This window comes from Papilio polytes, unplaced genomic scaffold (assembly GCF_000836215.1).
Source record: "Papilio polytes unplaced genomic scaffold, Ppol_1.0 DF824169.1, whole genome shotgun sequence".
Lineage (NCBI taxonomy): Eukaryota > Metazoa > Arthropoda > Insecta > Lepidoptera > Papilionidae > Papilio > Papilio polytes.
This window is the reverse complement of record NW_013525035.1, coordinates 789,555-802,867: the sequence shown is the minus strand read 5'-3', so window position 1 is coordinate 802,867 and position 13,313 is coordinate 789,555. Positions and strand designations below refer to the sequence as shown.

General features: G+C 35.5%; 1 protein-coding gene across 4 annotated transcripts in view; it reads left to right on the top strand.

The window, feature by feature from the left end:
- The window catches only part of LOC106111420 (muscle calcium channel subunit alpha-1-like), a 47,651-nt gene that overhangs the window by 16,558 nt on the left and 17,780 nt on the right, over positions 1-13,313 (top strand). For all 4 annotated transcript variants that reach the window (XM_013293509.1, XM_013293508.1, XM_013293507.1 and 1 more), the window contains exons 2-17: positions 5,282-5,496; positions 5,750-5,855; positions 6,520-6,659; positions 7,250-7,356; positions 7,715-7,867; positions 8,157-8,350; positions 8,780-8,883; positions 9,275-9,447; positions 9,738-9,844; positions 9,951-10,066; positions 10,220-10,322; positions 11,126-11,277; positions 11,613-11,823; positions 12,313-12,433; positions 12,662-12,747; positions 13,186-13,283. In XM_013293509.1, the coding sequence (XP_013148963.1) occupies positions 5,288-5,496; positions 5,750-5,855; positions 6,520-6,659; positions 7,250-7,356; positions 7,715-7,867; positions 8,157-8,350; positions 8,780-8,883; positions 9,275-9,447; positions 9,738-9,844; positions 9,951-10,066; positions 10,220-10,322; positions 11,126-11,277; positions 11,613-11,823; positions 12,313-12,433; positions 12,662-12,747; positions 13,186-13,283 (2,180 nt within the window). In that variant the 5' untranslated portion in view covers positions 5,282-5,287. The remainder of the gene's footprint in view (positions 1-5,281; positions 5,497-5,749; positions 5,856-6,519; positions 6,660-7,249; positions 7,357-7,714; positions 7,868-8,156; positions 8,351-8,779; positions 8,884-9,274; positions 9,448-9,737; positions 9,845-9,950; positions 10,067-10,219; positions 10,323-11,125; positions 11,278-11,612; positions 11,824-12,312; positions 12,434-12,661; positions 12,748-13,185; positions 13,284-13,313) is intronic.

Sequence of the window (13,313 nt, the reverse complement as noted above, 5' to 3'; positions counted from 1 at the left end):
TTAAATCAATAATTTTCTCTTAAACAATATTAAAACGCAAGACAATAACGTTACACATAAAGCAACAGTCAATTTATAGCTTCCTGCGACATATATATAAATAAAATAAGTCAAGATCCATGGAGATTTATTATTATTTATTTATTCATTTATTATTTATCCCTTCAGCCGGTCAGTACATACTTTCTAACAAAAATCGATACAAACATTTTTCACTACAGTTTTTCCCCATCATTCCTTACTAACTTCTGCCCGCGACTCTTCGTAAAATTTAAAAAAAAAAAACAAAAGCAAGTAGCACACGTGATCTTTTAGACTATATCCAACATCTATGTCCAAAATTCATCTATATCGTTCAGCAGTTTAAGCTACAAACTGTAACAAACATCCATCTAAACTTTCGCAATAATATTATTGGTAAGATACCTACCACTGCAGTAAAATTTTTGGGATATTTGGTCAGTAAACAACGATAAAACATAAAAAAATTCCTTACGAGTATTTTCTTGTTGTTTTTTTATGTTTTAGCAGAGATATATCGATAGAGGACCTCCCGTTGTGCGTGGAGTGATATCACAGCGGGCTCTAGACGGCCATCGTTGGCCAAAGTCAATACATCATGTTATTTAAGTAAATACTTGTCAGTGATCTAATCATGGACCAAAATCTATATTGCTACTTGAGATCGATCCAAAGATTATTGTAACTTTGTAACTGAAAAGGTACAGTCGCTGAGTTCCTCGGTGTTCAATCTCAGGAAAATTTGCCTTGTTTATTAAAATGAGACAAACTCCGCCTCCTTCTCACCATCTTTCTCCTTATCGTACTCCCGTAGCGGCGTAACAGGTTTTTGTTCTCCAAATAACTCTATCATACGTCATCTGTCATCACTCCCTTGATCAAGTCACCTTTCACACAATCCATCTCTTTCTAGTTCTACCTCTATCGGTGTACACTCATAACTAACGTTCTCCTTGTAACATGTGAATCATCCCTCCTCATAACATGCCCCCATGCTAACCTTTTACTCCTTACCTTCTCTACTACTGGGGCTCCGCCTCTTCCTATAGAAAACTTATTAGATAGCATTAAGTGCGAACGAAAGGATAACAGAAACTAACCGTGTATTTTTTTTTTGTACAGACACATTTATAAGATGCGTTGTATTTATTTTTGTTCCGTGGCTCGTTTCATAATGTTCGTAAGATCGTAGTTTTTTGAGGTGGAACACCGACGACTGCACCAACTGTACGTAATCTGTAGAATTATTTAAAAATACAACAATTAAAAAAGAAAAAGTAAAAATTATCGATTCGATTCGATCGATTATCGATTCTTTGTTTTGTTAGCTATCTTTTCTATGCTAATATTATAAAGAGGAAACATTGGTATTTTTGGATTTTACTATGTATTGAAAATGAAAAACTCAAAGAACACTTTATCGATTTAAAAAAATCTTTCTCCATTAGAAAGGTAGTTTTATTAACGAGTATAATAGGCTGTATTTTACGCGGATGAAGTCGCAAGCAACCGCTAGTCTTGTATAATATAAAAATCTATATTTGTCTTTAAATTACTTCTTAGTATGACGTCATAGTTTCATGCACATGTAACACATAAATCTGTCTCGTTAATTACACGCTCCAGTAATTCGAACGCATCGTTCAGTTACGATACATTGCGTTTTTCTTTAGTCTTAATCAGGTGTAAGATAATATTTAAACATCAATGGATACGACAATGCAAAGATAACGTAATCCTATAGAATAGTTTTGCTACATATTTTTAACTGATAATTGCGATTTATGGCAGGTTTCCCAGCTAAGTTTAAGTATCCGTTAGTGTTGATTCGATAACTTCATGAAATGCGTTTCCAACTAAGTAAATAGAGGTTTTACTCCGTTGAAACATGGGTTAACCTAACACTAATAAATCAATAGGTACTGACAAAATTGATTAGGAACTTCAGAAACCCAGCATAAATTGGAAAAAAACTACAGAAAATGTAGCCTAGTTTTATAGCAATTATAATAGTACTAGCTTTCGCCCGCCACTCCCTCCTCGTGGAATTAAAAAAACAAAAGTGAGTAAGTAGCCTATGTGTTCTAGACTATCCTCTACGTCTATGCCAAATTTCATCGAGATCCGTTCAGCCGTTTAAGCTACAAATTCTAACAAACATCCATCCATCTTAACTTTCGCATTTATAATATTAGTAAGATGTAAATATATAAAAGTTTTTTATTCCGTTCAATAGTTTTTATTAATTACTAGCTGTTCCCGTGCGACTTTCATCCGCATGAAATTATGAAAATCTTATTATTTGTTTACATTTGTAAAATGATCAATTACAAACGTCAAAATGATGTCATGACGACAATCTTGCTTCCTTGATGTTGGCAGCAACTTATGGTCTCTTTCTCATATTAAGGTTTTTGTCTAAAATATTTACCCCTAAGTTTAATGGCTTTAAAATATATAGCCTAAAGCGTGACGCAAATGTAGGGCTTTTTATTAAAAAAGATGCATTAAAAATGCTGTAACTGCTGACATCTTAGGCAACAAAAAAGCGTGTGTTTACGCTTTATTATAATAGTAAATTTATAGTGGACAATAACTCTCTTAAATTAACCGACATTTTAAGATAAATTCTCATGTTAATTATACGTTAGTTAGTTGACCTAATTAGCGTATATTTTGTGATATTAATGGCTAGTGGGCTTTGACATAGTGTCTTGTAATGACCTGTAATTGACTCTTAGTGGCTGTCATAATTACTATTCGTATATGATAAATGAATTTTACATAATAATAGACTTCTATATGTTCAACTAGCTGTTGCCCGCGATTGCGTCTGTGTGGAATAAAAACAAAACAAAATAAGTAGCCTATGTGTTCTTCCATAATATAGTCTACTTCTATGCCAAATATCTTTAACTAACACAATAAACTTTTGCATTTATAATAAGAAGTAAGATATCCAATCTTAAACTCCATTTTTTTCTTTACAACTTAATTATGTAGCTCTTGCTTGCGAGTTAATGTGAAATTCAAAAATGTAGCCTATGTTACTTAGCGATAACGTAGCTTTCTAATGGTGAAAGAATTTTTGAAATCGACCCAGTAGTTTTTGAGTTATTTCAATACATACAAAAAACAAAAAATCCAAATCTTTCCTCTTTATAATATTAATATATATAATAATTTCGTATAACATAGTAAGTATATTAAGTTTCATGTATGACATAATATCGTTGGCGCCGGGTCTATTTTGTATGAGACACATATAACGTTAGGGTATCCATTATGTTTGACATTATCGGTACAACTCTGATATGCAAAGGTCAACATTCAAGTCAAAAGCTATTGTATTCACGACATTTTATTCATTACTAGCTTTCGCCCGTGACTCCTTCTGCTTGGTTTTTAAAAAACAGTAGCCTATGTGTTCTTCCAGACTATGCTCTACATCTATGCCAGATTGAGATCCGTTTATCCGTTAAGGCTACAAACAAACATCCATCTAAACTTTTGCATTTATAATATTAGTATGAAGTATGATATTTAGGGCCTATTCTACCAAATTTTAAATTGTCTGATAACATTCCAACGTGTAAAATATGGGATGGAAATATCGGATTTTTTTCCCTTATTCAGTTACGTCATTTTTAAGCTATCTGAGCCTATCAGCCAGTGGTGGGACAAGCCCTTACGCTTACTTTTGTTTCTTAAATTACACGCGGACGAAGTCTGTAAACGTTAGTATTGCATAACTTTCAGCTTTATTTCTTTGTAAATAACTCTTATTATAAAACCGACATTAAAGTTTAAAAAAAAAATTTGCATATCCGTTCCAAATTTGAAATGAAATAAATTGCGCGCGAAAAATACAGAATGGTATCATAAATCTGAAGTATTCGTGCAATAAAGATCGTTTACTCGCAATGTGGAGATATTTATTTGTTAGTGTGAACTGTTTACGACGTGGGATGTACGAAAAACGTCAAATTGCTGGGATATATTCCCGTCATAAACGTGTTAAGGTGTTGTAACAGCGTTACGAGCATACAGACAGGTGAACAGATGAGCTAGGATATATCTGTACATCAATATCGGTCTTCTATACTATTCGGTTTACGATCGAGAGAATAGTAAAAAAATATTTTGTCTTTTTTGTCGTTATTTCGAAACAATTGTTATTATTTCAAATGTTATTTGCAAGCAAAACAATATAGACTCGTTATACTCTTACTAATGTTACTAACTAGCTATCGCTTGCGACTCCACCCGCGTGGGATAAAAAAAGACAAAAGTGAGTAACCTTTGTGTTCTTCCAGCGTATCCTCTACGTCTATGCCAAATTTCATCGAGATCTGCTCAGCCCTTTAGGCTACAAACTCTAACAAACATCCATCCATCTAAACTTTCGCATTTATAATATTAGTAAGATTAGTAAGATATGAAAGTTTAGTTTCTTTAGATAGTTTATTAGAAGTAGTAGATATCTTCAGAACGGCTTAAATGATCTCGACAAAATACATAGCCTAGTAATTCAGTTTTTTAATTCTCCTTGCATGGAGTCGCGGGCGTCAGCTAGTGTTTATACAGACCTTTATAGATATAGAGATGTACAGGTAAAATCGATCAATGCATCCCCCAGGGTGGCTCCCAGAGGGAGGCAGGGAGATGCAGTTTTACTTTTTCCCTTTGCTTTGATATGATGGATCCAGTTAACGTTAAATACGGAAGCTTTTATCTAGATTGCTTTGTTTTTAATGAAAATTCACTCAAGTTACAAATCTAACTAATATTATAAATGCGAAAGTTTGGATGGTTGGATGTTTGTTAGAGTTTGTAGCCTAAACGGCTAAACAAATTTCGGTGAAATTTGGCACAGATGTAGACGATAGTCTGGAAGAACACATTGGCTACACACATTTTTTTTAATTCCACGCGGACGGAGGCGCGGGCGAATACAAGTATAAAATATATTCTTATGTTATTCTCTCAGAATTTGTACATAATCATTTGTTAAAATCAACAAAGATTTTTTATCTATTCAACATTTACCTAAAGATTAAACACTCCAAAAAAAATTAAAACCAAAAGAAAAGGGAAGACCATTACCAAACTACACTATTGCTATATTTAAATCAGTTAAATAGGACGTAAATGTATTAAAAATTAAAACCTTAAATTACAAGAATAAGACTAATTACTTACTCAGGTACCCTAAAGTTTACTTTCATTATCATAAATAACCTATATTGTTTAATTCCAGGTGAAAATGGCGACAGACCCCACACAAGTGACTGGGGCAACAACACCTGGGGCGGACAGCCTAGGTCCAGATACAGGCCAGGCGTTAGTCGCCCAGCCTAAGAAACCTGCGAGACCTAGAGGCAAACCACAACCTGAGAAACCGAAGAGAAGTCTGTTCTGCTTAGGCCTTAAGAACCCGCTTAGGAAATTATGTTATGATATCGTTGAATGGAAGTATCCTTTATAAATAATTTAATGACTTAATGAATTAACAGGGCCGGCACGCCCGGTGTAATACCACGACCACACAGAAAACAGGCGTGAATTGGGAGAAATTCCGCGTTTCGTCTGATGAGTGTGGTGCCGGAGACCCAACTTTAGTTCTTTTTCTTCCCACCCTTTTTTATAAGAATAGGATGGTAAGGGAATTTTTAAGTGGAACACAGCCAGTTTCCCCGACTATATTACTTCCTTAATAAGCTCTCAGACCATTCGAGTATATGATACTGACAACTATATTCGCAAACTGTATCGCTCTAGCTGTGTTCACGCCTTACCCGTCTGGCGACACAAATAATACTAATCAAATATTAGTAAGTATTGCATTATTTTTATGTAGGCATATACCGAATTATCGGTGACTATTTCACCTCTCGTCGAGTTGGTGTTTTTGTTGGGGATCAATTGCTGTGGAAGACCTCCACTATGGGATGTCCACAAGGCTCGGTGTTGGGGCCTACTTTGTGGAACCTACTCATGAACGATCTTCTTCTGCTACGTGTCACTCTGGTGAAGTGATTATTTTAATCGAAGCCAATTCCTGGGCTAGAATCGAATCCATGGCCAAAACTACGTTAACTATGGTTCAGAAATGGGAATGACCTGAGGGTCGGTGGGGCAATGGGTGGTGGAGGGTAGTATGCGCGTACACCTTTGACTAAACTATCGCACAACTGTTTAGTCGCGCTTTAATTCCTTTAAGCGTATATGGAGGTACGCTATCAGATTTTTAGTTGTGCAACTAAACAGTTGAATGGGCTGTGAAACAATCGACAACCGCACAACAGTTGTTTAATTGTTTATTCAAAGATATGCGCTCGCTCTAAGTATGTAGTCCAAAGTAAATATTTAAAAGATAAGCAAGCAATTAAAAAAATATGTAAGTTTGGAAAATATATAATAGCGACATCTATTGACCGGCGAAAGAAAGTCAGAATGAAAAATGTAGGTATTGTAAAATGCGATATTTGATTACAGGAAAAGGTGGAATGGATTTTTATGGTAATATTTACTGGGGAATGTGTTATGAAGATAATAGCATACGGGTTTTTATTCCATCCCGGTGCTTATTTAAGGAATACATGGAACAGTTTAGATTTTACTATAGTTACTATTGGGTAAGTGATTTTATAAATTAACAGCTGTAAAATCGTCAGATATTACAGCTTTATCCTGCGACTCCATGGAATAACAAAAAACAAAAGTAAATTGCCTATTTTAGGAGATATAGACATATTATTATTTAATAAACTACAACTAGTCATATTTAGCTCTTATGTTATCTTCATATGGCCGTCAATGCAACACTTTTATTTCTGACATCTGATTTCTTAATAACAAAGTTTCTGTTTTTTTCCAATAAAGATAATTGGTATTGATTTGTAGCACAGACTAAATAACTTTTAAGAATATACACTACATCAGAATAGTTAAAAAACTATGTTTTTTCCAAATTCTATTCAGATCCGTTCAGCCATTTAGGTTACAAACTCTATAAGAGCGCGCGCGCACATTTGACTGAACTATCACACTGTTTGTGCAACTAAACAGTTGAAAACAACAAAACAATCGGCAATCGCACAACAGTTTGTGCGATTGTCGTCTTTCCATCGAACATTTTTACATTTAAACTATCTCTAATATTAGTAACATTTACTACTGTCCTGTTTGCTTGCTTTTAAAGTAACAATCGTGTACCTTCTTTCAGTATAGTGAGTATGATATTGCAAGATTTTTTCAAAGACTCCTTCGACGTGAAAGCATTGAGAGCGTTTAGGGTACTGAGGCCATTGAGGTTGGTCTCTGGTGTACCAAGTAAGTTTGTATTTAGTTTAATATCAAAAGATAGCCAAAGATATAGAGGCATCTGAATAGTGAAGCAATCGCTGCCCAAAAACATCTGCATTTGCAAATTTGTCTACCTTTAATTGACAAACAGAAATAGGGCTTTTTCAATTTCGATGCGTCCCCTGCTCTGTAATTCCCTTGATCATTTCCTTATAAAAAATGTTTTGGAGGGGAAAATGACTTAAATTAACTATACCATCAGATAACAGAAAAGATTGTACAAAAACATTTAGTTTTTGAGTAAGGAATTCAAGATAATATTGTAAAACTCGCATTAAACTCCAAGACCTTCTACCTTTGGCTAACTGACTGTCTCATCTTCCAGGTCTACAAATCGTATTAAATTCAATCTTAAAAGCGATGATTCCATTGTTCCACATCGCTTTCCTCGTGCTGTTCGTCATCATTATATACGCTATCATCGGCCTCGAGCTCTTCTCTGGTGTTCTTCATAACACCTGTTTCTATAACGGCACTGGTAAGTTCAATATTTTATAGTCTTTGGAAGGAAGCAATACTTCATTAGGCGCTTTGGAAGGATTGTGGTGATGCAAGGAAAGCCTAGATATAGTTTAAAGTGCCACTTACTGCGAATGTAAATGAAGTTCTTATAATATCAAGCGGGTAACTTATTCCTTAAGGTATCTAATGTTAGTCTTTAAATTGCAATTCTATGCATTCTAAGGAGACCATTATGTTCCACGTGGGCAAAACTCGAATGTCTTTTTGAAATAATTGAATCTTAATAGAGTTTGTTCTATTTCCAGAGATGGTAGAAGAACCTTCAGTATGCAGTAAAGACCCGGACGTGGGCGTGCAGTGTGATTCTGGGCAAGTCTGCAAGGAGTCCACCTGGAAGGGACCTAACTACGGCATCACGAACTTTGACAACATTGGCTATTCCATGCTTACTGTCTTCCAGTGCATCACACTGGAAGGCTGGACTGATATTATGTATGCTGTAAGGAAGTTTCATAAGTCTAGACTAATTATTTTTACAACCATCTTCCTTCAGCTTTTAGATGTATCTTAAAGAGATTTACAACTGGATAGGCCAAATACTGAAACGAATCTTAAATATGATAAACGACGAAATTTTAATGTTAGTAGTTTATGCGTGGAACTTATAATTTAAGATTCTGTTACATATGATATTATTATTGTAACCTCCGATTACGCTTCCGCATCCGAATCCGCTTCCGTTAAAATGGCTTTTGCTACAACCATAATTTATATTTCGTTAAAATGAGCCATGATCGCACTAAATTCTTTGATTTTCTTCTTTGATTTTACGCAAGAATTGTAACTTAATAATTTCGTTACCATAAAAAAGAACATTAGTCAAATGTAGAAAACTTAGAATTAAAAAGTTAATATCTATTTATTTCAGATAGCTGATGTAAAAGGCAATACCTGGGTGTGGATTTATTTCGTTACTTTGGTCATATTTGGCAACTTTTTCGTCATGAATCTAATTCTCGGTGTACTTTCCGGGTAAGTGAGATTTTATCCGGCCCTCCCAGGCACATTTGAATCGGAATGCTAAACGCGTATTGAGTGACAGTCCAAGCCGAGGTCGCCTCTCGGGGGCCCTTGTGTCTAGTCATTCCATGGAGCGTCCGCCGAAGCGATCTAAGAGCTCGGTGGCCTCCTAATCCGGTAATAATAACGAAGTAACGGCTCGTGCCGAGGCTCCTGAGGGAGCCCTCGAGCTCAGATACTCATAAACGAGGTTTAGGCTAAGCGCCATCTGCGCTCGGCCACCTCAAGCCCGGTGTATCTGTAAATGCCTCTTCAAGGCAAACAGTGGCCATTCCGTCACAAAAAAAAAACGAAAATAAAAATAAAGCCGAAGTTACAACAGTTTATAATTATTGTGTTTCAGTGAATTCTCAAAAGAAAGAGAGAAAGCAAAAAGTAGAGGTGACTTCCAAAAGTCAAGAGAGAGGCAGCAGTTTGAAGAAGACTTGAAAGGATATCTGAACTGGATCACTGTCGCTGAAGAGTTGGATCTGGAGAATGACCAGGGACAGAAGGATGAAGACAGAGATTCACAAGGTAAGGTATATTCTACGTAAGAATATATTGTTTGTGTTGATTAATATTAAATGTGGATGGCTACAAAGGTAGAGGAAGACCGAAGTATGGATTGTGTGAAAGAGGATATGCTTAAGGTAGTGACTTCAGATATGACGGCTGATAGAGCTGTATGGAAGAGACCTTACTGTGCCGACCCTCTATCCCTATTGAATCCTCTATCCCTTGTCCCTTCAAGGGTACGTTGATAATGATAATAAAATAAATGAGATATTATTATTTGTATTTGATAAAGTGTTATACGATTTCAGGTAAAAAAGAAAGAAAAAGCAACGAAGGCTCACAGAACGAAGTAAACGGGAATGGAGATCAAATGAAAACTTCCACTTGCAAAATATATTGTAGAAGATTTGACAAGGTATTATCAATGATGTTTTAGCCGTGGCTTGTCTTAGAATTCTTAATCTTTGCCTATTTATCTCTGTATTCAAGACTCGTCGAATAAAGTTTGTTTCATGTTTCAGATCAATAGACGCATGCGTAGAGCTTGCAGGAAAGCTGTTAAATCGCAAGCTTTCTATTGGGCTATTATTGTTCTAGTATTTCTTAACACTTTAGTACTAGCATCTGAACATTATCGGTAAGTTACGAGTACTTCATTGCTAAATTAAATACAGTCACTTTGAAAACATTGGCAGTGTTCAATCTGACTCTGTGAACTGAATTATGTCCACAGTTTACAAATTAACTATGTTTATAACGTTAAGCTTTGTTTAATTGTTTTCTTTTACAGACAACCTCAATGGCTGGATTACTTCCAGAATTACGCCAATTATCTCTTCGTTGTTCTCTTTACTATGGAAATGCTTGTCAAAATGTACGCATTGGGCTTCCAGGTGAGTTAATTGACCAGAAAGATTAATTACCAGAATTCAGTTATTATAGATTATTAGTACCTTATTTTAAAAGAGATAAGGCAGTGTTTTGAATATGTTTTTGCGTAAATGTACATCATTACAAATCATAATTATTCAAATTTGAAAAACTTAGAGCGTGCGTCGCACAACTTTTATGCGATTGTCGATTGTTTCTCAGCCTTGCAACTGTTTAGTTGCATAATTAAAAATCTAGTAATGTGCGTTCCATATAAGCTCTTAGGAATCAAAGCGAAACTAAACAGTTGTGCGTTGACTAAACTAAGTCAAAAGTCACGCTTTAAATATTCTTGTAAAACAAGTGTTATGACGATGGAGAATAATAAAAAAAAATAATTAAAAGTAAATAATTAATAATAATTAAAAATATCAGTGGTAGTGCCCGCTTTAACATCTTAGCACTGCAGGGCCGGCACGCCCAAAGTATTACCACGACCACACAGAAGACAGGCGTGAAGTGGAAGTAATTCCTTGTTTCGTCTGATGATTGTGGAGCCGGAGGCCTAATTTAAGTCCCTTTCTCTTTACCACCCCTTTCTTATAAGGAGAGGATGGGAAGAGGAAGTGGATTTGACGGTGGAGGAGATGCATAGGAAGGGGAAATATCCTCTTTATGTGCGTCTCCTCCTCCGTCGTATAAGGGTAGGCAACGCATCTGCAATTGCGGATGTCTATGGCAGCGGTTGCTTCGCCATCTTGGCGGATTCAGGTGGCCGCTCGTTTGCCACCTTATGTTATAAAAAAAACTATAATTATCTTTCCAGGGTTATTTTGTGTCTTTGTTCAATCGCTTCGATTGCTTTGTGATGGTGTGCTCTATCGTGGAGTTGGCTCTCACTTTGTCAAACACAATCCCGCAGCTCGGCATCTCTGTGCTGCGCTGCGTGAGACTGCTTAGGGTCTTCAAAGTAACTAAGTAAGTTATACTTGTTCAGTGTAGTTATTGCATTTTAGAGAACTCATTTAACTTACCTGTTATGAAATGTTAGTTTTTAATTATCAACGTTTCGTGTTTAAAATATTTCTACCAGTAATAAGTTTAGATCGATGGATGGACGTTTATTAGAGCCGCCTAATCTCGATGAAATTTGCTATAAATGTAGAGCATAGCCTGGAAGAACTTATAGGCTACTTATTATTGTTTTTTTTTTTTTAATTAAACACAGACGGAATCGCAGCCTAAAGATAGTTACAAATGTAGATAGATTTTTATTAAAAGAGTTTTACTAAAAATGTTATTAATTTTTTCAGATACTGGCGATCTCTTTCTAACCTCGTCGCGTCTCTGCTCAATTCCATCCAGTCAATCTTCTCCCTCTTGCTTCTTCTGTTCCTCTTCATCATGATCTTCGCGCTGCTGGGTATGCAGGTCTTCGGAGGGAGATTCGACTACGATCCCGTGCAGGAGAAAGAAAGGCATAACTTTGATTCATTCTGGCAAGCAGTCTTGACAATGTTTCAAGTAGATATATTTTTTTATATTTTAATAGCTTTATACGTTTACAGCGTTAAATTATAAAAACTTTATTTTATTCTTTTACATTTGTGAAATTTTTGTACTGTGGCAACTTTGCTTTCTCGATGTTCTCAAGTGGCAGTTTTTGTCCTTTTCCCGCATCAAGATTTTTTTACAATTACTTACTCCCTAAGTTTAATAGCGTGAACGGATATAGCTTACAGCGTGTCGTAGTTGTAGGACTTTTTATTACAAAAGTAGTGATTTAAAAATGTACTTTGATTGCTGATATCTTACATAACTAATATAGCTTAAAAATGACGTCACTGTCAGTTAAGGTAACAAAATCCGATATTTCCAACACATATTCTACGCGTTGGATTGTTATCAGACAATTTACTGGGACAGACCCTTAGTAGTGTGTGTTTACGCTTTATATTTGTATAGATAATCCACTGTTCTGTTGAACTGTATTTGATTGTATGTTATTTTGAGATCCTGACTGGCGAGGACTGGAACGCGGTGATGTACCACGGTATCAACGCGTACGGCGGCTCCGGCACACCGGGGATGCTGGCCTCCATTTATTTCATTGTTATATTCATCTGTGGTAATTGTATCCTTTGAAAAATACGTAAAATACAACAAAGAGCATAATTTTAAATTATTTATCATGTGCTTGATTGAAGATTTATTAAAAAAACGATGATGACCAAGAATAAGGCATACCGGCAATATAGACAGATAGCCTAATTTAGCTCTTTTTATCGTCCGATTAATAGATGGCGCTACTCGTATTCTGAAGTGTATTAAGTTCTGCAGATTTCCTTAACAGTTTTATCAGATATTTTACTGAACGTATTCTTGGCTATTGCTGTTGATAATTTAGGTGATGCAGAGGAAATGGATGAAATACAGAAAGAAAAAGATGTAAGTTTTTAATAATTTTTATTATTAAACCAGATTATTTTATGAAAATGTATATTAAATAAATATCTTATTGTGCTTTAAAAACTTACATGGAACCTTCCGGTGACGGTACCGACTAGTTTATTGAACTTAGTACCAACATACGGACAATAAAGCTTGGATGGACAATTGTATGGATGTTATAACTCAATTTTAAAGAAGTAGAGATGTCTTAAAGGCTAAAATGGTGTGGACTTAGTTTTTTAATTGCAATACTAGCTTTCGTTCGCGGCTCAGCCCACGTGGACTAAAAGAATTGTTTCTTTGTAGCCTATATTTTCATCCAGACTGTGCCCTACATCTATTCAAAATTTCTTAAAGATCCGTTCAGCCTTTTAAGCTACAAACATCCATCCATCTAAATTTTTGCATTTATAATATTAGTTGACTTATTTTCAGGAAGCTGAGAACCCGGAGGCTGGTAACCCTCAGGTTGAAGAAAGAGTCGAGGCTGATGATGAGTATGCTAATGACGAGGAAGGTTATTCCAGTGAAGGGTAAGTCAATTGAATTGACACTAAGAGCGA